This window comes from Lissotriton helveticus, chromosome 11, assembly GCF_964261635.1.
Source record: "Lissotriton helveticus chromosome 11, aLisHel1.1, whole genome shotgun sequence".
Taxonomy (NCBI): Eukaryota; Metazoa; Chordata; class Amphibia; order Caudata; family Salamandridae; genus Lissotriton; species Lissotriton helveticus.
The window spans coordinates 851,773,873-851,801,545 of record NC_136072.1 but is presented as its reverse complement, the minus strand read 5'-3'; the positions used below and the strand labels follow the sequence as shown (position 1 = coordinate 851,801,545).

The window sequence follows — 27,673 nt, the reverse complement described above, 5'->3', positions numbered from 1 at the left end:
AAACTATGCACAGCCACGTTATATGCTTGTATAGGTACATAGATGACCTTTTTATGGTATGGAGAGGTGGTGAAAGTTTGGCGAGGACATTTATTGATGACCTCAACAATAACGCCTTAAACTTAAAATTCACTTCTAATGTAAGTAGTTCCATAGTGAATTTTCTGGATGTTGATGTATTTATTGACAACAATGCAATTCAAACTAAATTACATCGCAAGGCCACAGCAGGCAATACATTGCTGCATGCGACAGACTAGAGGAGTGGCGATGGGATCCTGCTTCTCCCCCAGTTACGCTTGTTTACACATGGGACTGTGGGAGAAGCAGGTTCTCGGAGTCCAACACGCTGAAACTATGCACAACCACGTTATATGCTTGTATAGGTACATAGATGACCTTTTTATGGTATGGAGAGGTGGTGAAAGTTTGGCGAGGACATTTATTGATGACCTCAACAATAACGCCTTAAACTTAAAATTCACTTCTAATGTAAGTAGTTGCATAGTGAATTTTCTGGATGTTGATGTATTTATTGACAACAATGCAATTCAAACTAAATTACATCGCAAGGCCACAGCAGGCAATACATTGCTGCATGCGACCAGCCACCATCCTCGCCACTTGATTCATAGCATCCATAGCATCCCCTATGGGGAGATGCTACGTATCAAACGCATTTGCAGCAGGCAACAAGATGTGGTGGAAGCACAGGCAGCATGCAGATTACTCTTCCTTGCAAGAGGCTATTCTGATAAAACTATTACATCAGCCATGAAGCGTACAGAGGCCCTACCCAGAGATGTAGCACTAATCACTAAAGCCATGAAACAAACAGTGCACCCTGTGTCTGAACCTAATTCCATCAGGTTAATTGTAACATACAATAGACAGCATCAGGCGATCAGAAAAATCATGTGTAAACATTGGGCACTCCTTCAGAATGACCCAATTTTACAAATGGGATCATTTAACTCACCAACCATCACGTATAGGAAAGCAGGATCTGTGCAAAATAGCCTCGTGAGCAGTAGTCCAGAGGTCTTGGCTAAGACCGACTGGCTCAGCTCCCGGACGGGTTTTGTTAAATGCATGACCTGCAAAGCGTGTAAACATGGGGTCAACAAGAGATCTTACACCTCGCCTTTCTTTGAGAAACAGATTCCTATCTCCAAATATTTAACATGCAATACTGAGTGTGCCATTTACATGTTGGAGTGTCCTTGTGCACTCAGATATGTTGGAAGTACTAAAGTTCCAGTCCACAAGAGGGTGCTTCAGCACATGAGGGCCATCACTAATTGTGATGAGGCATATCCTGTCGCCAGAAATTTTAATGACTGTCACAAAAGAAATCTGAATTTGTTACAATATTATGTAATTGATGCAGTCATGCCCCTTAGAAGAGGTGGCGATAGAGAAGGAATCCTCCGAAAGTTAGAAACTCATTATATCTTAAACCTGGATAGTAAACATCCAAATGGTCTTAATGCAGGGGAGGATTTCTATACATGCTTATAATGATTCAATACATTAAACATTTTTTTGATCCCTCTTGATTGACATCATATTATGGGACTTGGCATGCACCTAGGAAAAATGAGTCTGATTTTAAAATCTCTGTTTTTTTAATTTTATGATGACATTAATTTTTAAAGTAAGAAATTCTTTTTAGCACAAATAATCTTTTTAGGATATGTGGTCTTTGTTTAATGAATTTGGACAGTAACTGCATATTTTGCACATTTTTGGTTTACACACGTTCAATTGCACTTTTTTGCACATTTGCATATTACTATAGATAAACTTAGTTTGTTATAACTGGCGAATTGTCAATTGACATAAACAGCAGCAATCGTGCCTATCAATATTATATTATGGACTGACTATTGAGTGGTATAAAGTTTGTTGCACTTTTTAGTAATTGTATTTTACAATTATGTCCATATATAACGAACAGGATAAAAATGGTTTTAATTGCTATTTTAGCGGCAATTGTGATGATTTTTTATCTAATCCTGTTATTACTCATGATTACATTTTATCATTTGTAAAAGGGCTATTGATTTTAAACAAATATTCGTTTTTAATTGTAAACGACTAGCTGCTGAATATTTATTTCTTTTATGTCTATGATAAAGATCACCATAGCAACGTGCACTGCCATTTTAAATTGTTTGTAATCACTCCATAGCATGTCATGTGATCAAGGGCCAAGGGGGCCCGAAACGCGTCATGGCGGAGGTGCGGGTAACTTGCACAAATAAATAATATTGCACCTTGAAGACTTGGGTCCGCTGTCATCCTTTCTAAAGCGTAAGGCATGTTGCATATATATATATATATATATATTTTTTTTTTTTCTTCCACAAAAAAACAAAGGTTACTGGCACGCTATAATTAGGTTCAGATTTTACATGCATAAAACCATAGAAATTAAGCATTTAGAGTTATCTCAAGAAACTATAACTTGTGACCTAAGGTAACTATAACCCGCGCCCCCACCATGCATAGTTTTAACATCAATAATTTTATTTCAAATGTTGCAGTGATATTATCAATGATATTATAGAAGATGTCATGAGCAAAGTAATATGTGGGGGTTGTTAGCAGTGCATGGCGAGGGTGCGAGTCAGAGAGTTAGAGTACCCTAGGGCATGAGTTATAATTTCTTGAGATAACTATTACTGCTGAATTTTTATGGTTTTGTGTGTGTAAAATCTGAAGCTAACTATAACTTTCTTGTAACCTTTTGTTTTTTATTGTGAATTTCTAACGTTTTTTAAATTCTATATACTAAATATAACAACCTTGTAACCTTTGCTTTTTTTCAGTGGATTTTTAGTTTTTTAACATAAAGTAATATTTAATTAGCATACATTAATACAACTCCACACATGTAACCAACCTCATGCTGCACACTGCCCTTAGCCGTGCATGGCATGGGGTTGTCTAATGTGCAACATAGGGATGACCCACTTAGTCATGATTAAACTCAGTGTGCATGTAACCATGGCTCTAACGTTGACACCATTTTAGTCATCTCGGGAATGTGTGTATGGTATTTTACCAAATTGCAGAGGATTGTTGGTAGGACCTAGCTGTATGTCTCATATAAGTGGCAAATGAATATGTGTCAGCCACTTACCTCAAAATAGTGTAAATATTTCTTTATTGGCATTTTCAGTAACAACCCAATCATACTAGTGCAGCTGGTCAACATTGGCAAAAAATAAATACATGTTAACATATTCTCATCATTTGCATGTCTTGCACGGAAATGTCCAAATACCACCTTCCCGCATTCTTTTAATTTCATCTCACAAGTGTGAGAGGATAGGGGAGATCATGACCTTTCTTGGGTCGGCCTCCCAATGTTCGTCCCACTGGATTCCTGTGAGTACCCCATCTCCCCACCATCCACCTAATCCTGCCTAATGTAACCTCGGCCATTCGATCTCCAGGGTGGTCATAATTATTGGCATCTCCCAGGACCATAGGGAATAGCAACATATATGATTTTAAGGGATACCATATATCTTTCGGCATAAAGGATGGTGGCAACAGTTCAGAGTATATAGACATTTATTCCTGGCAAAATAATAAATCTTTAATCCAATCGTTAAATTTTGGAGCTCTTCCTCGCCCCCATCTGCATGCCACCCTTCGTTTGGCCAGCAGTAATCCAAGTGATACATGGCATCTAACTGTTACTTCCACATTCTCGTTGTATCCTAGTAATGCCACAAGTGGAGTGAGTTGTTTCTGTGAGCTCATCATTTGTGACAGGGCGTCAGCCACCTGTGTCCACTAGCTATTAACCGAGTAGCATGCCCACACCAGGTAGAGAAAGTCCGCTCCCTCTACCCTGCATCTGTCGCACTTATCATTGGTGCACAATTGGTAGGGGTGTAGCCTAGCTGGAGTATAGTAGATACAGTGTAAGAATGTATAGTGTATTATGTGTAATCGGCTATTAGCCGTTATCTTTCCTGTCTGTTGACCGCAATATTCAGCCTCCCATCGCAATCGTGCCTCAGCCTCCATTTCTGTTTGTTCTAATTGAGCACTACGGTACAGCATTGAGACTGTGTGTGTGAGGTTGGATGTTTGCAATAGTGTATGCAAAGGGTTAAGTGTGTGGTGGTCCCTTGGGAAATCAGGGGAAGCTGCCTTAATATTATGCCTCAGCCCAATGTACAAGAATGTTTCCATCACGGTTGGGACAGTGTTTCCGAAGAAGGCCTCTCTGCTCAAGAAGCTGCCCTCCTTCTATAAGTCCGCCCATGTGTGGATTCCAACCCTCAGGAGAATCTGTCTGCAACACGCTTCATGTTTCACCGGGAGCTGGGGATGGTATGATAACCATAGGAGCAGGGAATATAACATGGGATGTTTGCTAGGCAGTGGTGGTGCAGGCTAATGTTGTGATATCTGCCCCCGTTTCTTTGGGGCACGTCCCCAAAAAAGCGGTTGTAGGGATTGGCACCATGTACCCCTGCTCTATCGCCAGGTAGGGCATGTAGCAGGGATGGAGAAACCAATACGCAGTGTAATCGGTCTAAGTACAGCAAAAGTACTGTTCAAAATATTGGGGCTTCAACCTGCAGCCCCCTCGAGAAAAGACGTGCCAATACATCCCAACGAAATGGATGAGTTGCATCACAGCGCGAGGTATTGGGGTAAGGGCAAAGATCTGGGATTTCTACCAATCAATGGTGACGCTAGAGCGCCCTCCATAACTGATAAATTCCCGGAGCATTGGGTTGAGTCTCACTTGCGGGTCCCCTACGTATAAGTTGATATTATTGGCTTAAAGGGATACTAACAAATGCCTAGTAGGATGCCGAATTGTGTACTTCCAATGTTGTTTTCGGAGCTTGGCTGCTAGTGGTTCCACTGCTAAAACAAACAGCAAGGGGGACAACATCCATCCCTGCCTGGTACCACTGGAGATAGGAAAGTAAGTGGAGCACTTGCCATTTATGTGTACTCTCGTTCGTGGCTGATTGTATAGGAGCTCTATCCAGCAAAAAGATGAAGAGAGGAAACCCATGCACCTCAATACTGTTAGTTGCTAATCCCATTTCAGGGAATCGAATGCTTTTGTGGCGGCTAAAAAGACAGCCACCGCAGTCAGATCTGGGTTGATGTCTTGTAATAATGTAAAGAGAGTACGCAAGATGTGTGAGGTCGCTGTTGCTGGTATAAAACCAGACTGATCAGGCAATACTAGGGAGAGGGAGGTCCTGAAAAGACTGAGCCGGATGGCCAAAACTTTAGCCAGGATTTTCACTTCTCAATTAATCAATAATAAGGACCTATAAGCCTCACGGATATCAGCTGCCATTCCAGGTTTTAAGAGTGGTCTCCCGCTTGGAGGGCAGTCAAGTGCCTGAGTCCGGGCTTCCTCATATATAGTTTTTAGGACATAAATTAAGCTGTCAGCATAGGTTTTATAAAATTCGTCCGGTAATCCAATCGGACCAGGAGCGCACCCCGATCGTAGTTGCATGATTGCAGTCCTAATCTCATCGCTTACAAAGGCAGCATAGAGAAAGTCATGTTGGGCATCGCTCAGCCACCCCAGAGACACGTCCTTCCAGACAAGCATCCACATCAAGAGGTTGAGATGTACAAGTGGTGTAGAGAATAAAATGGCACAAATGTGAGGAGAATATCCCCTGTACCTTTCCGCAGGACACCTCCAGAGTCCCTGACCGCAAGTATGTAATTCGAGAAGTGAGGCTTGCGGGTCATCTAGGCTATTGCCTTGTTGGGATGCTCCCCCTCCCCATACCATCTGGCCTGCTGATTTCTACTTCGAAACAGGTATCGTGATAGTCGGTGAGCATGTCTCTGAATTTAGCACAAATGCGTCTACCCAACTGGGAATAGTCAAGTCACGATTCCATTTATTTAAGTTCCGTTTCCATTTTCCAGAGCTTTTCGCAAATACTGCATAATATGTCCTCACCTTTGGCAATACAGAGGCCATGGATAGTGACATTGAATGCTTCCCACATAGTCGCCAGTGGCAAAACAGTATGAATATTATGGTGGAAAAATGATTTTACCTCCTCGCGCAATTCTTCCCTAAAGGGAGTATCCAGCAGAGTTGTAGAGGGAAGTCTACAAAACATGGTGGGGGAAGGGGAATTTGGCAGGGACAATCTCATTAGGACCCGGGAATGGGTCCGACTATGTTCAGGCCAAGTGTTGTGCCTGCAACAACCAGGTGCCAAGACCCCTGGATATAATCCAGTAATCTAACCGTGACCAGTTTGAGTGTTCTGACCAGTGAAGTGTACCCTCTTTCTCAGAGGGATGCATAGTTCTCCAGGCATCTAAATAGATGACATTCATTGATCATTTCCCCTTTATGACGCTGAGCATTGGTGTAGTGATATGTTTGAGGATGGGACCTGTCCAGTTTCAGGTCAATCGTAAGATTGAAATCACCTCCCCAGACAACGTGAGTGGAGCCTAAATTAAGAACTAATCTTCATAATTCAGTGAAGAATTCAACATCATACCATATTCCAACAGTAACAATTTACTAACTTCATTGAATGAGTAGCCAGTCTGCCCCACATAATACAGTATTAGCCTAATGGATTCTGCATGGAGCCTGCCGAGACATAGGGTGTATTTTTCATATGATTATGCCAGTACCTCAAGAATATGTGGAATACATGGAAAAACTACTATGAGACGCCGATCTGGTAGCGAATGCGGACTGGGAGCCAGGGCCCTTGTGTGTTTCTTGCAGCATGGTCACATGGATGTTATGTCTATATAGATAAGCGAGACGTTTGCGTGGGTCCCTCAATCCTCTCACATTCCATTTCATGAAATTATATCCTGGGCGTGTTGGTCTATCTATCATGCATGGTATGGCTTGATTATTATGAGAGTATAGTCCTTCCTGTAAGACACCATGGGCCTACAGTAGGCAGACACAGATAATCAAACACTATGAAATGCAAACAAGTGCCCCCAACCCCTCCCTCCTCCCACAATGGCAGCCCAATCCCGCCAGAGACAGTAACCCACCCTCCCCCAATGCCGTAACATGGGCATGGAACCCTATGACTCAAACCTTGAGTGAGGTAGCAGGAAAACGAGACGGAGAGAGAAACCCAAATGGAACAGAAAAAAATTATATTGGAGAGTTGAATGAGTGAATAACGAAGCTCCTGAGCCAAGGTGAGACCAGTGAGGAGAGATAGTGGTGGAGGAGAAGAAGCAGGACACTGCCTTGTGGCAGGGTTATCCTTCTGTGGTGTTGCCACAGGACGAGGCTGGTCCTTCTCGAATAAACAAGGGTGTCCAGGACATTTATTTGATGTCCCAGCTGGCCTGCAGAGATAACAGATATTCTACGTCTGCAACAGTAGTGACATGTCTTTTGACACATCGCCACAGGCTGATAACGATATACGAGTCTTAAAGTAGTATATCCAAGTAGAGGTGATGAGTTAGTGGCAATTTAACAGAAAGCGTTGCACCTATTAGTTCGATGTGAGTGAAATAAATGGTCGATAGTTTGATGTTCAGCGCACCCATAGTTCCGGGGGAGCATCTTACTTTCAAGAGGGGAGATGCAGTTCAACCCGGATCCGGCATAGGAGACGAAGATCTGACCTCTGGCAATTCACACTGGTGTCTGCCGCGAGCCCCGAGGAAGGCGTTTCAAGAAGTCTGTAACATGCTACGGGTTGGTAAAGAAGTGCTGCTTCCCCTGATGGGTGACCCAGAGGCGGGCCGGAAAAAGCATAGCATAGGTGATGTTGGCTTGCTGAAGTTTTCATTTGACTGGAGGAATTTCTTTCTGGCTTCTTGGACCACCAAAGTAAAATCAGGGTATATTGTTATAGCGTTGCCCTCGAACGTGAGCGTGCGGACCTCCTTGGCCAGTCGAAGGGCTGCATCACGGTCTCAATAATTTAACATTCTGGTCACAAGGGACCTCTGGGTGACTCCGAGAGGGGGGCGAGCCATCAGTGAATGATGGGCTGTCTCCACTACCATCAATTGGGAGAAGGCATCCGTCCCAAAAGTAGTGGTAAACACCCTCTCCACATAGTCCTCCATTTTCTCGTGTTGGTGGTCTCTGGAACCCTGAGAATTTTCTGCTTGGGCACGCTTCTAAATCTTCATTCTTTGCCGCCATAACTTTTAATAGACGCTAAATGTTAAGAACTTGATTGTCCCTATGCGAGGATGAGTCCTCCAGCTTTGATATTCTGTGCTCTGCATCCTCGAGCTGCCCAGCATGTTTTTTTCAGTTTTTGAGCAATAAAGTCCATTCTCGTGCACACGGAACCATCTAGAATTCTATAGACGTGAGACTCTGCTTCATCTTGGGGAGGAGCGCTTTCATGTCTTCATCGCCTGAGGGCTGATCCATCCACACCCCCTTAACTATGGGGTGTGTTCAATGTCATTGCTGTGATTATGGGCAGACTTGCAGTGTTAAAATGGTACTTTTGAATGTTTCATCTCTGTCCTTCCCACTTCGTGAAGGTGTGTGTCAGGTTGCTCCATGACACAGAGCGCTAGGGTCAGCGCAGCAGGGACAGTGCAGATTAAGACTCCCAATGGTGTATTTGTGACCCTGTGTAGTATTCTTCCGGTCCCGCTTCGCCCTCCTGGGATCCACGGAGGGGGCTTGAGCAGACCCATACCCACAGTAGGATCTTGACACATGGAAGATGGCGCAGGCAGTACCCAGTGGGTAGTTCAAGCAAAACTCAGGTAGGCCGGGGGAGGTAGGTGGGAGTGTATGTAACCCTCTGGCACAACAGTCTCCCACATCCCAGGATCAGGTCGTTATGTTGCATGCCACAGTGTCACCCTTCAGTCTGGTCCACAAGCCTCATGGCCTTGCAACAAATCTTTTTGCGGGTCTACAGATCCCCGCGGTTGTGTTAATTGCTGGCCGCCATGCCCCTCACTCACCTCCAGGCCACGGTAGCCACTGCGTCTAATCCTTGCAAAAAAGTCTCAGGCTGACAGGTCTTCCCCCTCAGGCAGTCGCCGCCTCCAGCCTCTGCCAGTTCACAGCAGGGTCGTACGGGTCTCCTTGTCTGCTGCCAGTGGTATCCATCAAGCAATCAAGTTGTTTGACAGGGATCAGTCACAGTCCCTACATCACCTTGTTCCGGAAGCCCTCGCCTCTGGAGTCCGGGTGGCTTCACATGCACAGAGGCCTCTCCAGGTAATCATCATTCCGTAGATGGCCAGCAGGGAAACAACTAGTAAAAAGGCACTGCGGCACCCTTCTACCACACTACGCTGAAAATTTGACAGGTTCTGTGGCCATTTGGGGCAGGATCATGTTGATATGGCGTCCAAGACAGCAGGAGCCTCACGAAAATGCGCCCATCTTGCTACCCTGCCCTTTAGCTCCCCCTGAGACCTTGGTCATCCTCGGACATCCCACAGTAAGGTTCAATGTCCAGCAGAGGTACCGCTTTGAAAATAATTACGTTGTAATTCACCAGTATAATCAAACAACAATTGAAATAACAAATAAATATTCTAAAATGCTTAGCACTTACACTTACTGAGATACCAGACTAAAGAAAGCCCATTTTAGTCTGTGTAGTTAAGAACACCCCAGTGTTCACTTATGAGGCCAATGCTGTAATTTCTTCCAAAAGGAATGAGTTGTTACGGGTAGGGATGAGGTACTGGAGTACTTGGACAGTTAGTGGAGGAAATGTTATTTCAGTAGCTCTGATACCAGAGCCTCCTGTAGACCTCCATTTACTAATTATACTACCAGAGAGACAAAAAGAGCCAGTAATTCAGAAATGGCCAGTCAGGGTTTGATACTGCCAGTGTGTATACATTTATTGGAACTATATCTTAGAACAGGCCTTACGAGGTTAAACTATTTGGGTGCCAGTTTTTAGATGGTCCCAGGAGCCTGGGGAGGAGAGTAAGGCCTAATGGGAAAGCTTCCAGTCCCTATATCTCAGGTACCTGTGATCTGCGATCCCTTCTTACAGGTATCTGTTAGCCTCTAAGATAGGTTAGAGATAATGTGCCTTGGAGATATCAGCCTGGATAGAATGGAGAATGGTTAAAGGTCTTGTGTAGCCACAACCACCACCTTACCTGTTCTTGTCAAATGGGGATCTTAGGGGATTCTTTTGACTACAGAAATCCCCCCAACTCAGCAGCTGTAACCTTTGGGCTCATTAGAGGTCATGCAAGATGCAGTTAGGCGGGGCCCTGTGGCATGAGATTGTGGATATGTTCAGCTGGAGGGTATAAAGAGTTCTCTCCCCACTTGGAGCAGTAAACCTGCCTGACTTATCGAAAAAACATGCATACACTTTCTGTCTCTCTCGGACTCACAATTGCCCCTTACTTACCGTTTCCCTTTTCCACTTTCCTGTTTCTCATTTCCCCTTCTTTTTACATCTTTGTCCTTACCTCGCTGGCATGTCTCCATTCTCACTAACACAAGAAAGTAGTTGGTAGACCACATTCAGAGGGGTACAGAAAACGATGTTCTCGGAATGTTAATCCAAACCGCCAATAACCTAGTACTCGCACTTAGCTGCTGGAGAGTCTTTGTTGCCGATGAAATGTGGAGCAGTTTGGGTTCTCCTTGATGCAGCTTAGTTTTAACTTTATTTGGTGTCATGCTTGAGTTGGCACCGGAGTGCTCTCTGATATGGAGGAAACTCAGTGTAATCCGTGTGAGAAACAGTTTTTTTCCAGGGTAAGGAGCATAGCAAAAAATCGAAGGACTGAACAGCTGCAAGTGGGAGCTCTCAAATTCTGGCCTGACTCATAACTGCCAGAAGCAGTGATTCTGTCAAGTATTTTCCAGTTTCTTACTTACTCATGAGAGAGAAATCTCAATTTGCTTTCAGTGAGGGCCATCCATTGATGAGGGATCTTCCCTCTCAAGTAGTTACAATGAGTGATTTTGAGTAGAACACAGGCTGGACACCGGATCCAACTAGCAGTGCAAAGGTGAATTGGCTAGCTGGAATGCTACAATATATGGACTCCATAAACAGATCATTATCCGAGTGCCAAGCTGCTAGAACCCCTACCTCGTAGAAACTCTTCAACACTCTCTACAATCCTGATCAGTCAGTGAACCTGCACCTTAGATAACGGACTTTATTCCTCTATTCTTGACCTGGGAGCTTCAAACATTGTAAAATTAACATGTCACTAAACTTCCTGTGCTTCCACTTTTGTGACACTGCGATCCGCATCTCATCCGAAACTGATCAACATAGGAGTCCTAGGACAACAAGAATATCAGTGACTCCAGAGTAAACAAAACGTATATCTTCTGACGCTGGGAATTAGCTGAGAAGTACAAATCATATCTTTTTGGTGGCCATTTACTTCATGAAAGTAAATGCTTGTCGTTTACATTTAACATAGTGGACCTATTTGTTGTGATAAATTCCCCAAGCCTACCACTCATCACTAGTTTACTTCCATGTAGGTCGTTGACCTTCAGCACTGCAATGTTAGGAGGTACTAGCCGCTCCACTGAAAATTCTCAGCAATCATAGAAGAAGGGAGTTGTAAATTTTCATGCTGACAGAGTTATTAACTTGCATGTTTTTATATAAAAAACGAGGCGTCATTTTGATCTGAAAGGCAGTTCGAAAGCTGTGATGTGACTACAGCTGACTGAGACTCAATTACTGTAATAAATGTATTCCAAATTTCATCTCAATTGCATTTGCATTTTAATAGATGATTTGCTCCTTACTTGTCAATTTGGCGGCAGTGCTAAATTTATTAAGTTCTTTTTTATATTGAATTCATGGAGCGTTCCGCTGATGTTTGCACGCAAATGTGAAAAGTTCTGCTTTTGGAACCTGATTAGATTTACAACATTAGATCTATTTGGGATAAGTTAGAAGACAATTTTCACTCTATGAAAACAAAGTCGTCGCACACATTTGCATTTCAGTTGAATAATGCATCCATCCCTTCCAGGATCCACTTTGAGAGAAAGGCCTTAATGTATTTTCCATGAATATAATTTAAAAAGTATGTTTCACCACTAGTAAAGCAGTATTTTAACTTTTCCCCCAAGATACATACCCTACTCTATCCTCTCCTGACTGCCATTACCTTGGCACTTTGTTCTCGTCAACTTATACTAAAAACATTTTGATATCACACTTACAGCCTCTCCTCCTTATGATCGTAACCGCGTCACTAATGCCTTAGTTGAACCTCACCCATTCCCTACTTTTAATATATGTTTTATAGTATTAATTACATTTTTTTACATTTTAAATACAGTAAGTTACATACATGTTGGACCAGGCCCTTTTAGCAGGGATACACTAGATTTCTGCATTTTTATGCTGAACCCATTTTTAGGGGGGAAGGGGCTTTAAGGCGCTGTACACTACTCCTCCTAAGCAGTGGTAAAGTGCTGTGCCCTCCATTGAAATCATGGTAAAATTGGCATATACATGATTGGTATATTTAATTTGCTTTTAGGTACCTAGTATATGGTACTACATGTTCTCCGGGCCTATACATTTAATGCTACTAATGTGCTGCAGGCATTGTGCCACTCACTAAAGTAGCCTTGTAAAAGATGTCTCAGGCCTGAAACTAGAACATGTGATGCTGTTTTAAAACTGCCATTTCCACGATGCAGAATACCCATTTTCCAAACCTTAATCTTCCTTTTTTATACTCATACTAGCAGCCCGTCCCGACGTTGTCCAGGGCAGAAATAGAATTTGTGGCACATCACTTACAATCCGCTCCCTGTGACATACCTGATTTATAATGAAAGTGTGAGCAACTGTTCCTCTGAAAGCCTTTTCATTGTAGTCATTGGAAAAAAGTAAACCATGAGCTTAGCAGCATTAGGTAAGTATCACAAAATGTAAGATTATTTCGTAGCGTTATTTATCATTGAGCTTACACGTCGTTATGTACCTGTTTATTGAAGTTGATGCTTGAGCCCCCGCCTGAGCACCGGAGCAGTATGCAAAGCTTTGTGATCCCCGCTGTTAGGCTGAGTGGCTTGAGCCCCCGCGTGAGCACCGTAGCAATGCCGCGGTCCGTGAAGCCTTGCACATTGGTGTTTGGCCATGCCCCTCTTACAACGTCCAGGAGGCGCGCCCCGTGAATGCGGCGCCCATTCAGGTTTTGCCCAGGCCCACAACGGAGTAATGTGAAGGTTTTTGTTTACAATGCCATTTTCGCTTTTACCAGTAATGACGGGGAATGGCGCGCCCCGTGAATGCCACGCCTATTGGTGTTTGCTGTTTGTCCACGCCCCTCTCACAACGCCCACGCCCACAAGGGAGTCCTGTGAAGGTTTGTTTGCCGCACCCTATCGCTGACAGCACAACGCCCACGCCCCCAAGGGACTACTTTACCCCTAAGGTTGTTTTACCTTTGTAATGTATATGGTGGCCACTTGTATAGCCTATGTCCATCTGCTGCAACTGTCCTTTCCAATGCTGTATTGGGTGTTGTGATTGGTGCTGTGGTTCCTGAGATTACCCGCCTCAAAGGTTTGGGCTCTCTCTTTATTATATTAGTATACAAGTCACCCTTACGGCTGGACCTAAAGCCTCATAGGGCAGGGTGCATTGTATTTAAAAAGTAGGGCATGTGTGTTTAAGTTTTACATATCCTTATAGTGTGAAACTCCCAAAGTAATTTTTCATTGTAGCAAGGCTATCTCCTCCATAGACTAACTCTGGGGTACCCTATTACACTTAATAAGTGATAACTTCAGTTTGGGAACATATAGAGAAATACTTATTCAACTCATTTGAATTGTTATTTAAAATCCTCTTCAGTGGCAGTATTACTATTTTGAAAATGCCACTTTTAGAAAGTCAGCACTTCTCAGCCTAAACCAAATATGCCTTTCTGCCACTGTCCAGGGTCACATGACTGTGAATGGCTCTCCTGTGGTTTGTTGTCTATTCCTTCCAGACTTGGGGACAGAAAGGGCCTAGGCATGGAGGAAGTGGTTCTTCCCAACAGGATGGCTGAGGAGGAGTTGTGCCCAGCCCTGATTACACTTCGAAGGATTCTGCCACCAGTGCACATAAAGAGACCTGACACCAGGCCTGCCCTGGCTTTTGTCACCCTAGACAGTGTAGAGCCACACCCAGGAAAAGGGGAAGAACTGACCAGATCCAGTTTGGGACTAGGCCAAGGATTTTGTCCCACACAAATGCTGGCACTAGGTCTAAATGTGGCACCTTCAGAACCTCTTATTAGAACACTGCTGGACTTGTGTAAAATTCAGAAGAAAAAACATCTTTTTGTCTAAAGAAGTAAACTAGACCTGCTTGCCTTGAATCTAGGATTCCCAGAAGTAACATAACGGTCAGTTGGCTGACCTTCTGTTTAAGCTACAAGGCACAACAAACTTCCAGATGCCTTCCCTGCAACTGCCCAACTGACAAACAAATGAGCCCTGCTGCTGGCCTCTGCTTTAGTGAGTCCTGATCCCAAAAGCACGTGCATCCTTGGTTAGCATCACAGTGTGCTCCTCCTGGTTCAAGTCATCAAAATCTGCACTCCAGGTGACAACCCAGATGTTTGTGGCTTTTTTTGACCACAAGCAGAAAGCTGCAGTGATGATTGCTCTTAGTACCTTCAGGGATGTGGAATTCATACAGGACATATTGTTAGGGGTCAAGGGCAACAATTATTCATGTGTATTTTGTCCTTGGGACAAGTAGGCTCAACCACCTTGCAGCACAAACCCTTTGGCTGCCAATTTGTAGTACCACATTATGGATCACGGAAGGGCACTGTCTGCAGGTAAAGTAATATTTTTGCCAATGTGTTAATGATGTTCAAACTGGTATTTATGGTTCATTAACTGAAAGTCTTTATTATTAGGGTGAGCGCTCCAAGTAAATGTAAGCTCCGACTGCACTACTGAAAGTGGTTCCAGTATTAAAATGTGTACTCACGTTTTCAATGTTTAGCAATATGAGGCTATGTATAATGCTCCCAGAATGCTCTCTTTTTTTATGCAAATATTTGCAGAAGCTTGAAAGCAAGATTGATGATTCTTTGCTTTTAAAATAAAATGTTCATAAAAAATGAAAGCAAGAAAAAAACATTTTGATAAACTACTGTAAGATTCCAGGTACCATTTCTTTGCAGCATCATTTAGTAATGTGTTGATGCATGCTATTATTTATCCAAAAATGTTCATAATGGAAAATCAGTGTAACCAGTTTCAATAGGATTATGGAAAACACAAACAAACAAGCATTGGCAAAGCCAGTAGGTCTGAAATTGATGGTCAGCTTGTTAGTTTTGTCAATGTGTGACTTGTTTTGGCATGATTTTTATAAAACCTTTTTGGTGGGGGGACTGCCGGGCCCTCACCATTATAACAAACATTGGCAAAAGCAAAAATTGTTTTTCTTCTCAAAAAGCACACACTGCCATGCTGTTACTGGCAGTGAGCAAAACTACTTTGTGTGCTGATATGTTCCTTGTGAAAGAGCAGAATGCTGTCACTCACACTGAAGCCAGCCAAAACAGAGAGAGAGAGACAGACTTTTAATAAACAGAAAAGGTCACAATTAACGCCAGAGCCAAATTAGGGGCCCAATTATTAAAGAAAGTATCAAAAGTGCACCCATTGTATATGTCCTTGCATTAAGTGCAGCTATACAGCTTTCGTAAATTCCCAAGTTCTACAGAAATAGAACAAGAAATAGTACACCTAGAAAATATTTGTGAACGGCATTTTAGCATGAGCAAATTTGCATGTGTAAATTTGCTCATGCAAAAATCTGAGTGTTTGCAAGGTCACTTTCCTTCCTACCACTTTTTTCCAACTCTAGAAGAAGGTTTACGTCTGCCATTGTCAGGAGTAAATTTCTAATATTTCTCAGTTTGGGAAAAGATTAGAGAAGAGTTGTTGAAGACCCTTAAAACATGCAAGCTAGTAGGTTTTCACAGACACAGGGCATCCTAACCCTGGAACTATTGCTTACCACTACCTTCAGCCCGAGTAGGTGGATCTGCAGAAATGTGGCAACATAAGGGGATTGCAAGTATTCAAACACTACTATGGTAAGAGCCCTGGCATAATCAGAGAGGCTATATCAGAGCTCTTATATAATGGGATTGCTGCCATATTTGTTGCTATTTTTTGCTACAGGACAAGTAGATTTATGAAGAAACCTGCCCTATGGACAAGTAGCTATTTATTAAATTCCACACCCCTGAACCTCCAATGACCTCCTCTTGGCTCTCGCTATAGCAAAGGTCCAGCTGAGGGTCCGCACTTTGACTTGGGATTTGAGAAAGTAAATCCTTGTCCCTGTACGTGACCCACACTCCATCATGGTTGGCTTGAACTTCTCAGTTTGACCACCATGACCAGATACCTGTGAGTGGCGTTTATGCATTTTGCGGATATTTTCATATGAAACGTAAAAAAATCATAACTCCAGTTCTAATGCTTGGATCTTTGTCGCTTGGGTGTCATTTTATATATTACATTCTTCTTTGTGTTTCTAATTTGGTTTGGGATTTTTCTTGTGTTGTGTTTTCCTGTCATCCTTGTTTGAGTGCTGCATAAATACTTTACATATTGTCTCTAAGTTAAGCCTGACTGATTTTGTGCAAGCTACCGGATGTTTAAGCACAAAATTATTTAGCAACTTTTGTGGCTCACCCTAACACAGATTGTGTTTATTATTGGAGTACAGCTTGGACCTGTCTCAACTAATAATTGACCACTTTCTTATGTACATCCAAGCACAACCAACTATATTTATTTGATTGTATTATTTTTAATTAATTTGTATTATCATATTGTAATTATATTTAATAAGTGTATATTATAGTAAAGTTTGATAAATTATATTTTTTCATTTAATTACTGTAACCTTTTTACTTTACCAGGTAGTGGTGCACAATGCAATCTCATATGACGTAATGGCATTTTAAAGGTAAATTTGTTGAGGTAATGAAGGTCAGTAGAGATCATTGTGGAGAGGTAATTCTATTGTCCCTTTTTCCAAGACCCTTTTTTTGGGCTCAAGGCTAGACAAGCGTAACTGTCCCAGGCCCTATTCCTTGTCATTATCACAGTGCTGGGGTTGCTTTGAAGAAGGCGGGATAACCAGAGCTGGACATTTTGCCCCCCCCATAGTTCATTGACCACTTTCTGATGAGCTCCATTTCCAAACTGTAGCAAAAACAGGCCAGTCTCTGTAACCTGTTCAACCAAGAGGCATGCGTCCTGTGACTTCCATACCCAGGTAAGTAATGCTAAGTGGTGGCATATTGTCAGTGTATGTCTTAAGCTTCCATCCTAGACCATTGAAAAAGGGAAGTGAAAAGATGCAGTACACATTACTAACTGAAGGTAATCATTTAAGCTACATCTTCAGCTTATTATGATGATAGAATATCAAAATTAACAAGAACAATTGGGCACATTTCCAAATAGGAGAAAATACACAATTTAAGTTGACTGATGTCCCTTTCTTTCCTTGCTGGAGCTGTAATCTAGAAATGTGCCTGGACTCTAAAAAATGTACATGAGCGTTTTTGTCCCCTCACCTCCTGTCAAGGCATACTCTTCATAATGGACTGCCTCTCCGCTCCTCCCTTGGGTATATTCTCCTCATAAGTGGGCTCTCAGCTACACTCAAAGGTATGCTATTCCTCCTAAGCTGTCTTTCACATTTAGTCTCAGGTATGTTCTATCTCGTAGGCTAGCTCGCACCTCCAGTCACAAGCAAGCTTTTTCACCTAAGGGAGCTCTCCTCTCCGGTCAACAGCATACTATTCAACCTATGCAGGATCTTACTTCCAACAATGCGTACTTTTTCACTTAGGCTTGCCTTCACCTCCAGTCACAGGCATATTTCTACTCATGGGCTGTCTCTCGCCGCTTGTTATGGGCATATAAATCCACCTAGGCTGTGTCTCACCTCCAGTTACAGACATTAAACTGGGTTGAGGTTCTCCTTCAGTCTCTGGGGTACTAATCAATATTTGATAGATCTTTCTTCCAGTGCAGTGCATACTCTTTCACTTGTCTTGCCCACACCTCCAAACACAGACCTATGTCTCCACATGGCTTGTCCCTCAGCTCCAGTCACAGACATATTTCTACACATAGGCTGTCTCTCGCTGCCTGTTATGGGCATACATATCCACCTAGGCTGTGTCTCACCCCCAGTTACAGAGATTAAACTGGAATGAGGTTCTCCTTCGGTCTCGGAGTACTAATCAATATTTGATAGATCTTTCTTCCGGTGCAGTGCATACTCTTTCACTTGGACTTGCATTCGCCTCCAAACAGAGACGTATTTCTCCACCTGGCTTGTCCCTCACCTCCAGTCACAGGCCTTTTGTTCCAACTATGTTGACTCTGCTCGGGTTACAGATGTACTCTTTCTCCTTGGCTGGCTCTCGCCTCCAGTTCAAAGCCTACTCTTCCACTTAGCAGTGGGTTCTCACATAGCAGAGTGTACTTTAGGTCTTCTTCCCAAGTTCCATGATAGACTCCTGCAGAGTGGGTAACGAATTTTTCCCTTCCTTTCCAGTTATCTCGGTGGTGGAATAGAGGGCTCCGTCTACTGGCCATCCTCCTCAAGTATTGAGACAAAGCACTGCTCTATGTTTGAGTTTATTTTAGGTTTTCATTTAGAATATTCATGACCATAGGTTCCTTTGGAATTTAGAATGTCAGCTAGAAAGGAATCTGATATAGTCAGTTGCAGTTGGGAGATTAACCTCTCAGATCTTTGGGGCTACATGTATCCAATTACACCAATTCTTCTACCTGTTTCTGTTGGAGCTTTACTTTCAGACACAACACACTACAATGTGTTAAACTTAACAGGCCACCATTTGTTGGTGGTGGCAGTGCACCTGTTGTACTAGAGTAATTTCCTTCCTGCTTTATTGCTATATTCCTGAGTCTTTAATCACTTCCCTTGTAAAAAGAACAATTGATGAACGGAATCCTGAACAATGTCAAACATTCAACCCAGTACAGAAATCTGGTCCTCGATCCATCATGCTTTTTGCACACCATGCCATTCCACTTTAGACCCAGCCATATGCAAATTAGTCTTGACCCTGCTCCCCATGGTAACAGTCCAGCCCAAACTGCCAGGTCAGGTTCTCCCTGTACCAGAAACAAGCATCCTGGGACCGTTTTTGGGGTATCACCCCTCATCAGCCAGACTAGTTTGACTACAGTGGCATGGTGAGCACGGGACACACATGTGTAAACATGTACTAAACACAAATGGACTAAGAGCAGAGGGATATGGCCAACTTCTCTTAATGCTGTGGGCACATAAAAGGATGGAGAAATGGTCAGGCCTCACTCTATGATTAAAGGGTCTACTATTTCCATAAGATACACCATGCAGAAATGTACTCTGTATGCATTGGAAACAGACAGTCAATATGATTAGAGTAGGAGTATTTGCTTTTCCGTAGACAATGAGGTTACATTTAGATTCTAAGGCCTGATCAGTTTAAAAATGTCTTGTTTGTTTCACCTTTAAGCCAGGGAGATAGTAAGCCTTAATAAAGTGTCAGTAATTCATTACATGGAGACCATGCCGCATCAGCTCTTGCTGAAAGACTTTCAAAGCCTTCGAATTAGTGGAAGTTGAGGCTGTTGCCTAAGGTAATCATACAGACTGCTGGATGGGTGTGGGCGAAAGCCTAGTTCAATGTAGGCATCAGGATAGATCACAATGTGGGTATTTGAGCATATGCTACTGCCAATAGGTAATGTAAGTGAATACATCTCTTAACTGTGAATACACTTACGCCACCTCAAATTTGATGCTCGTGAACTCGCATTATTTATACTCATAAATCATAGGACGTAACAATACATCAGTAAATTCCAACTCATATCAATACAAATAGATGATACTGTCCTGGCAGGGATGCCCTTAATATTATCAGTGTTAAAGTCATATGGAAGGCAGCAGTGACTTCGTCACTCTAATTTGTGACGTTATCTGACACATCATGGGTGAGGTCACAAGCACTGCATTTGGGTTGCGAGCTGGGATTTGCAAAACAGGGTTACGAGTTATGTTTGAACAGCTTACCATTTCCCATATCTGGCCAATTTCAGGGCTTTATTTATTAACCATAACTTAATTTTAACTGTTGTTTTAAAGGAAGTATTTTTCACACCCACATTAATGTGTTTTGAGCAGAAAAATCTTCGTGTACCAAATTTAGATATGTAAGTTATGCAATAGGCAAGTTACTTACGCACAGATTCCACTACGACTCATTCATAAACAATGCACGTTTTTGAATTGCTTTCACGTATGTAAATTCATATTCATAAACCTTCCTGTGCGCAATGTATTCTGATGCATATAATGTACACATGATTAGGGTCAGTAACATTGTGGAATTTCATCTTCCATTACTATATATTTTCTGTAAAATAATATGTTTAACATGCATTGTATATTTTCTATATAAAGCCTGACAAAACAGACTGAACTGCGTACTTCCCCACGCATTCGCTACTACTTATGCCTGTAGATTTGCGTGTACACCGCTTTTAACTATACTGTCTTTGCTTGCATATGGCCATTCCTCGTTGCCTCCCTTAGCACTCCTACTTTTGAAAACCCAACTGGAGTGTACAGGCGGTAACAAATAGGCAACGCCTGTACATTTTATATGGTGTGTAATTTAAAAATATTATGTTTATCTGTTAGATCTATTTGTGTTGCACAAAGTATTTCCCACAGTGTCATCTTGGCGCGCTTAACAATTCGCAAAATGATGACCCGGAAGGAGGTATTGGCAGAGATGCCACTAGCCACCTCTGCTGGGTACTCGTGAAGTTCAGCAGGTGCTTCTTTCTTTGTATGGCTTCAGGATTGGTGGTGATTATCCTCATATGCATTTTTAAGCACACCATGAACAATTAATGCACAGACAAGTCACTCAAAAGCAGTCTCTCGCTCGCTCTTTCACTCACACACACACTTGAACTCTTTCTGTGTCACCAGAGTTCACTCTTTCTCTATTTTGCACCCTCGCTCTTTACAAATCATTACACTTCTCCGAGCACGTTCACAATCGGACCTCACTCCCACTTGTCCAGCCAGTAACGTTTCTCGACCGAAGTTGACCTTGGATTTCATCTTGTGTTCTTGCAGGCAGTTGGTCAGTGCATCACGCCATGGCCGAGGGTATTTCTGTCAGTTGAAGAAGGAGAAAGAAGAGAAGGCGGATGCTAACAAAGCCGACCTAAAGCGACCTATGGGAGCATGCAGCATCGGGAGTCAGTCCTCCAGGTATTCCTCGTCTGCTGAGGATGATTATACTGATAATGATGATGAGGAGGAGGAGATGGAAGAGCAGCAATGGGCTGCACAACGGCAACCATGCAAGTAAGAGTTTTCTGTATTGCTTTATTGATCCTCCAGTGTTGACAGAAGCATACAAAGATGTGTTAATTAAACCGTGATTATGCCATGCTGTCAGAAACTGAAGAAGTGTGCTTTTTAGGTAGAAGCCTGCCGGACAGCACAGCTGTCTGGTTGTGAAAGACTAATTTGGGACGTGTCAACAGCTGGCCTAGAATGTATCTCCACCCACGGCTTTACATTAGCTTTTTATTTTGTCACTCTTATTTTCTTGCTTTCCATTTGATGGTTTTATTTATTTTTGCCTGTTCATCTTGTCTTTTTCCCTCCCGTGGAGCATAGCCTGTTTATCAACTCAGACTGGCTCAAATTATCCTTCCACAAGTGTCTAGTTTTCTGGATTTTTTTTCTCTCTCTAAAAGCACTCCAAGTAAATGCATGTATTTACCCCATTCTCTGTATTATCCCGCTCCCCACAGCAGATTTCTTTCATAAGTATTCTATGAGAGTGCATGATGTGTTACCTTTTACCAGTGTGTCTGCCTTCTTCTCTCAGCACATTTATTTTCATAACATTATAACAATTTCAATTTTCACAACTTTGTCCTTCGAGCTTCTCTTATGTTGCGTTCACTTGTATAAGCTTTGGCCTTCATGACGCTCTCCTATATGCTTAAAGTCCACTTTACGCTCTCTTGTTTGTTCACTTGCACCCTCCTCCACCTTTCTCTGTGTAGGTTTGCTTTCCTCTCCACTCACCCTCTATGTTGTTTCCCCCACCCACGCCCTCCTTGTCACTTCCCCCATACACGCGCCCCATGTTGCTTCTGCCTGCCCTCAATGTTGCTCCCCCCTCCATTCTGTTGCTCCCAGGCCCTCTGTGTACAACTTGGATCGCTAAAAAAACAAAAAACAAAACACTTGCATCATTTTGTAGACTAAGCTATGCTTGATGTGCACATATACAAAATGATACATCCGACCATATAGGTGTTTTTTTACTGTTTATTGCCATGCAGCACAGCATCAGTGAGGCTTTGCAGCATGGCTAAACCATTGGCAAAGCCAGCTGGTGCCAAGAGTGAGACCTATTTTAATGCTTATTTATGTTTTGTCATTGCATTATGTAGATTTAGACCCTCATTACGAGTGATATGAGAAATGGACCATTATTTCCCCACCCCTGGAATAGATGGTCCTGGGTATAACAGTAACTCCAGGGGGGCGAAAGGGGGGAAGCTCGAGGTAAAAAAGTAGACATCTCTTAATTCTGATAGGGCCAATAAAAATGCTAATACCAGCCCCATCAAAATTAAAGACCTGTACAGATGACCATAGTGCTATACCTCCCCAAACGTTAAGATTGTTCTGCAACCCCACATTCTTCAGTTTTCTGACCCCGATAATCACTTAAAGGCCAGACCTTTCTGCTTTGATCTCTGTAGATATTGAGGCCCTTCATTAAAGGTTTGCATCCTTCCCAGATGATGCCACACCCTTCTTGCTGACCAGAGTTTGTGCTGACATTTTTGCTGACCTCTTGCCATATTTAACAAATGCAGCAAACAATATCCTGAAAATATTCAAAGATATTGCCCTTATATTCCTTTTCAATAAAAGTTTATTGCACTTTATCGTTTTGGCTAAGTATCTCATGTTTTTGTGCTCCCACTTGCTATGCTAAATTGCATATGGTTGGTGGTACCTCAACTACAGCATCTTCTAAAATCCAATTGCGTCCTTGACTACAGTAAATCTCTCTGGCACCATGAATCCTCTTATTGTCACCTCGGGCAGTTTCCGGTTCCATGTTGTCTCATGCACAAACCCATTGCCATGAGGCACACAGATAAGTGATTCAAATTCTCATTGGATAATGGAGCAGTCTAAGGAAATGGTCTGCTTTTTCCCAATAAAGGAAGAAAAAAATACTCTGAGAGAATAAATCACATTTGCCAGTGTGGACAAATAAATATTAAAAACAGGGAACAGACAAACAACACACAGAAAGGATCTATCATATCACATCATGGGCAGTACCTATTAAGTGACACAGCAGTCTTTATATGTTATACGGCCACTTGAATCACCAAACCTAAATCAAGTTGAAATGGCAAGGAATATGGAGGGCCCGCATTGCATTGGCCTTGCACAGAACAAAGATCCACCAAGTCTCTCTCATCATCCTGTATCCTATCATAGGGTCCTCTCAAAGGCTTTTGTTGCAATATCAATGTGGTGATAGCAAGAAGACAAATGCAACAAGAAAATATTCGGACAGCGAAACTACAGAACAAGATATGCATCATTTAGTCCGAAAACGCAAACAGAACACCTCAGATGAATTAACCCCTGTGGTAACAAACTGCGGTGGAAAAGAACCAAAAGGAGACCTCATCCACCCCACACCCTTTCAATGAATCTGTGAATTTAAATCTGACAGGTCATCACCCACTAAGCACAGAAACATTCAGTTGGCATTCAAAACCTATACCTGCATATAGATACTGGGCCTGATGTTGATGTTGGCACAAAAGATCTTCAGTTTGTAGATGGCAGGGACTACTCCGTCTTTGCTGCGTACACACACCTCCGATAGAGTAAGGGCCATAGGAGGTTTGGTCATGTATCCGCCCGTCCTATTTAGAGTTGCCAGACATATGGCCAATTTTCACTGCCCATCACCACTATGAAAAACATGGCGGTAAGGGGCAGGGCAAACCTTTAAATGACACCCACCCCATGGGAGAAAGCTCTCATGGAGAGAGGTTCATTGTTTTTTTCATTGAGAAAAAAAATCCCGCTTTGGAATTCTCTTTTAAAAAATATGTTGTAAGTTTTTCGTACATCTTAATCGTGTTGACAGAGCCGTCCATAAACTTTCAATGCAGCTCCAGGAACCGCCATGGCAATGCAGCAAGAGATGTCCACAGGGCAGTTGACATCTTTAAATACGGTAAGCGAAATACCTTTGCCATTGGTGGAGTAAAGTACTCTGCCATGGCAATATTCATTATTTCGTCCACCAAGACATAAATCTGCCCCACCACACCATGGTCATGATAGAAACTGAGGCCCTATTCACAAATCTGGAGTTGTATAACCCAGTTAGGGGAGCAGGAAAGGGACGTTCTAAAGGCTGAGTTCCTTGAATGTTTGGTAACTCAAACATTTTTATATTTGTGGACGTTCCAAAACTCTGCTCTGATCCCTTACCCTCATCTGCTACCTTGAAAAGGGTCAGCAATTTACTCCAAATCGTAGCGGAAGCAACTCCTCGTCTGCAAATAAAGGGGAACTATGTTTACTCACATTTGGTGGTTTGCAGGGGTTTAAGGGAAAAATATGTAATTGCAAAGGAAGATTCATTCCCCCTGTGTTTAGTTCTACAATAATGCAGAGAGGGAGGCAATTATAGACCTATTCCTCGGGGTCTCTTTAAGAGCTTCTAAAAGATCATGCTGAGTCTTACTACAAGAACGGTGAATGGCCAAACCATCTGGCTGGAGCTTGCACAGGATGTCTAGTGGAAGTAAGTAGGGACCTTACATTATTAATAATGGTCTCAAATAAGCTATGTTAGATCTTACCAGGGAGCACATCATTAAGGTCTATTGTGAAGGCATGTAAGCATGCACTAAGAAAGTTTAAAGAAAAATATTCAGTATTGATTCCCTTGCATCTGATTCTCCACTATTTACCAATGGAGCCTCCAATCTCTGGGAAGGATTTATTGATTGAACAGTTGTGAGCGCCCAGGATAGCAAGGTTTACAATGGGTTGTGGTCCCAATGGACCTCATAATAAATTAAATACAACACCCATTGGGAGGAGTTGAAGCTGGCTAGTCAGTCTAAGAATGGTGATAGGTTTTGGGCTTTGGTCAGAAGCTCAAATGGTGGCGACACTGATCCAATACCCAATCATATCAGTGATGGGGAATGGTTTGACCACTTCAGGAGTCTGTATGAAGGGGCAGGGGTAATAGATAATAGTGGGCCCTTAGGACATGATCCATCACCCATGACAAACACTTCATCCTTCATCGACCCTGTAGGGCAAAAAGAGGTCGAGGCAGCCATCAACAAAATTGTATCTGGGGAGGCACCGGGCCAGGATGGCATTCCAGGCGATCTATTCCGTGCCAATATCGAGCAATGGGCTAAGTTCATCTCCCTTTTGATTAATGCCCTTCTTCAGGGGTCTCCGGTTCCGAGCTCTTGGAAAGGGGCCGAGGTGATCCCAATTTACAAGAAGGGTCCAAGGGGAGACCCTGCCAACTATCGTCCAATCAGCCTTATTGATGCTGGTCAGAAGGTGGTTGGCAGGGTCCTTCTGGAGACGATCCTTTCATGGGCGGAGGAGAACAACATCATCTCTCAATTCCAGGCAGGCTTCAGGGCGTGCACAAGCACTGTTGACCAGGCATTTAGGCTGGTTTTGTTGCACTGGAAGATAGTAACCATTGGCAAGGGTGGCCTGTATTGGGCCTTTATTGACTTAAAGACCGCGTTTGACCTGGTTCCCAGAGAGCGCCTGTGGATGGTTTTGCGGGAGATGGGGTTTCCCTTGCCCATTTTGAATCTGTTGGCCCGTATGCATGATGGAAATTTTGCATGCATCCGGTGGGGTACACAGGAGCAGAAAACCGATAAAATCCCGGTAAATAGAGGTGTCCGCCAGGGATGCGTCCTGGCGCCGACCCTCTTTTCGTTGTTTGTTAATGGGGTTGTTTCTTTTTTGTCTGAAATTGACGCTGATGCCCCTACTCTGGCTGGAGTCAAAGTCCCTGCCATGCTCTTTGCGGACGATATGTTATTAGTATCTAAAACACCAATGGGGCTCCAGAAGCTCTTAGATCGTTTCTGTACTTTTTGTAACTTAAGGGGCTTGGTAATTAATACAACCAAAACCAAGCTCCTTTATTTTAACCCTAGCAGGAAAGCCAAATCGACGCTTACAGTTGATGAGGTGCCCCTAGAGCGTGTTAAAATATTTGATTATCTAGGGATAAGGATATCAGATCAATTGAAATGGCACCCACACATTGAGAAAATGGCCTTAAATCACAAGCGTGTTCTGGGAGTCATTGGGAAGGAACATAGAGCCTCAATATCCAGACCCATAGCACCTGCACTGGAGATTTATGCTGCAAAAGCAGTAGGTAGTGCATTGTATGGAGCTGAGCTCTGGGGTTTCAACAATGTTGACCCCCTTGTTACGGCTGAAAATAAGTTTTTTTAGAGAGCTTGTTTCATTACCTAGGGGTACTCCAACCAAGCCACTCCAGTGCGACATGGGACGCCGATCAATTAAAGACCGTATTACTTTGCGTCCGCTTCTCTATTGGGCCCGTTTGTGGCGCACACCCGAGCTATCTAGCTATGCCGATGACCTAAGAGAAGTCATGAATATGCAGGGGTCCCATAAAATTGTTTGGCTTACTAGGGTAAAGAAGCTTTTACTCGCTATTGGTTTTAATATTGCATGGGAGTCAGGTGTATCGGTGTCAAAACTAGATATTAAGAGAGCTTATTGGACATCGGTTGATGGCCAAGATTTTAGAGATACCAACCTGGGCAGGTTGACAGATACATCGTCTTGAACCCTACCTGGATTTCATTGGGAAACCCAGAGACAGGGCACTTTACATTCAGTTTAGACTGGGAACTCTTCCGATTCGTGAACGCACTTGTCAGTGGAATCCACCCAACCAAACACCTGTTGATTGCCCGTTTTGTACCGATGTACCTGAAACTATCCCACATTTTTTCTTTGTATGTCGCGCTTATAATAAACCTAGGTCGAAATGGTTAAAACCTGTATGCTGCCAGCTTGAGACCAAGAATCACTCTTCTGCCCTCCGAATTGTGCAGACAGATCCTAACACCACCCTGGCTTGTGGGGTGGACAAATTCCTTAGCTGGGCATGGGTGATCAGACTGAAAGACTTACGTTAATTTTATAAGGCGACTATTTTTTAACTCTGTTCAAAGCTGTAATTGATATAATGATTTCTTATTGTTGTATTTCTGTTTAAGTGTTTTTTATTAATGCCTTTTATAAATCATTTGTATTTTTAACTGCAAATGTGCTTTTTAAGATATTTCATATCGAAATAAAGCTTTGTACTACTACTACTAAAATTAAGTATGGAATCAAAATGGTGGATACAAAAATAAAATCAACGACAACGGCGGAACATCTCCCTGTAAAAGTGGGCATAAGTACATCAAGGTCAAGTTCAACTAAACCTTCACCCAATGAAGATA

General features: G+C 42.8%; 1 protein-coding gene across 1 annotated transcript in view; it reads left to right on the top strand.

Annotated features, from left to right (window-relative positions):
* The window catches only part of CCDC60 (coiled-coil domain containing 60), a 532,753-nt gene that overhangs the window by 319,035 nt on the left and 186,045 nt on the right, over window positions 1-27,673 (top strand). Inside the window, exon 4 of the mRNA XM_078665905.1 lies at window positions 21,192-21,425. Within this exon, the coding sequence (XP_078522031.1) occupies window positions 21,192-21,425 (234 nt within the window). The remainder of the gene's footprint in view (window positions 1-21,191; window positions 21,426-27,673) is intronic.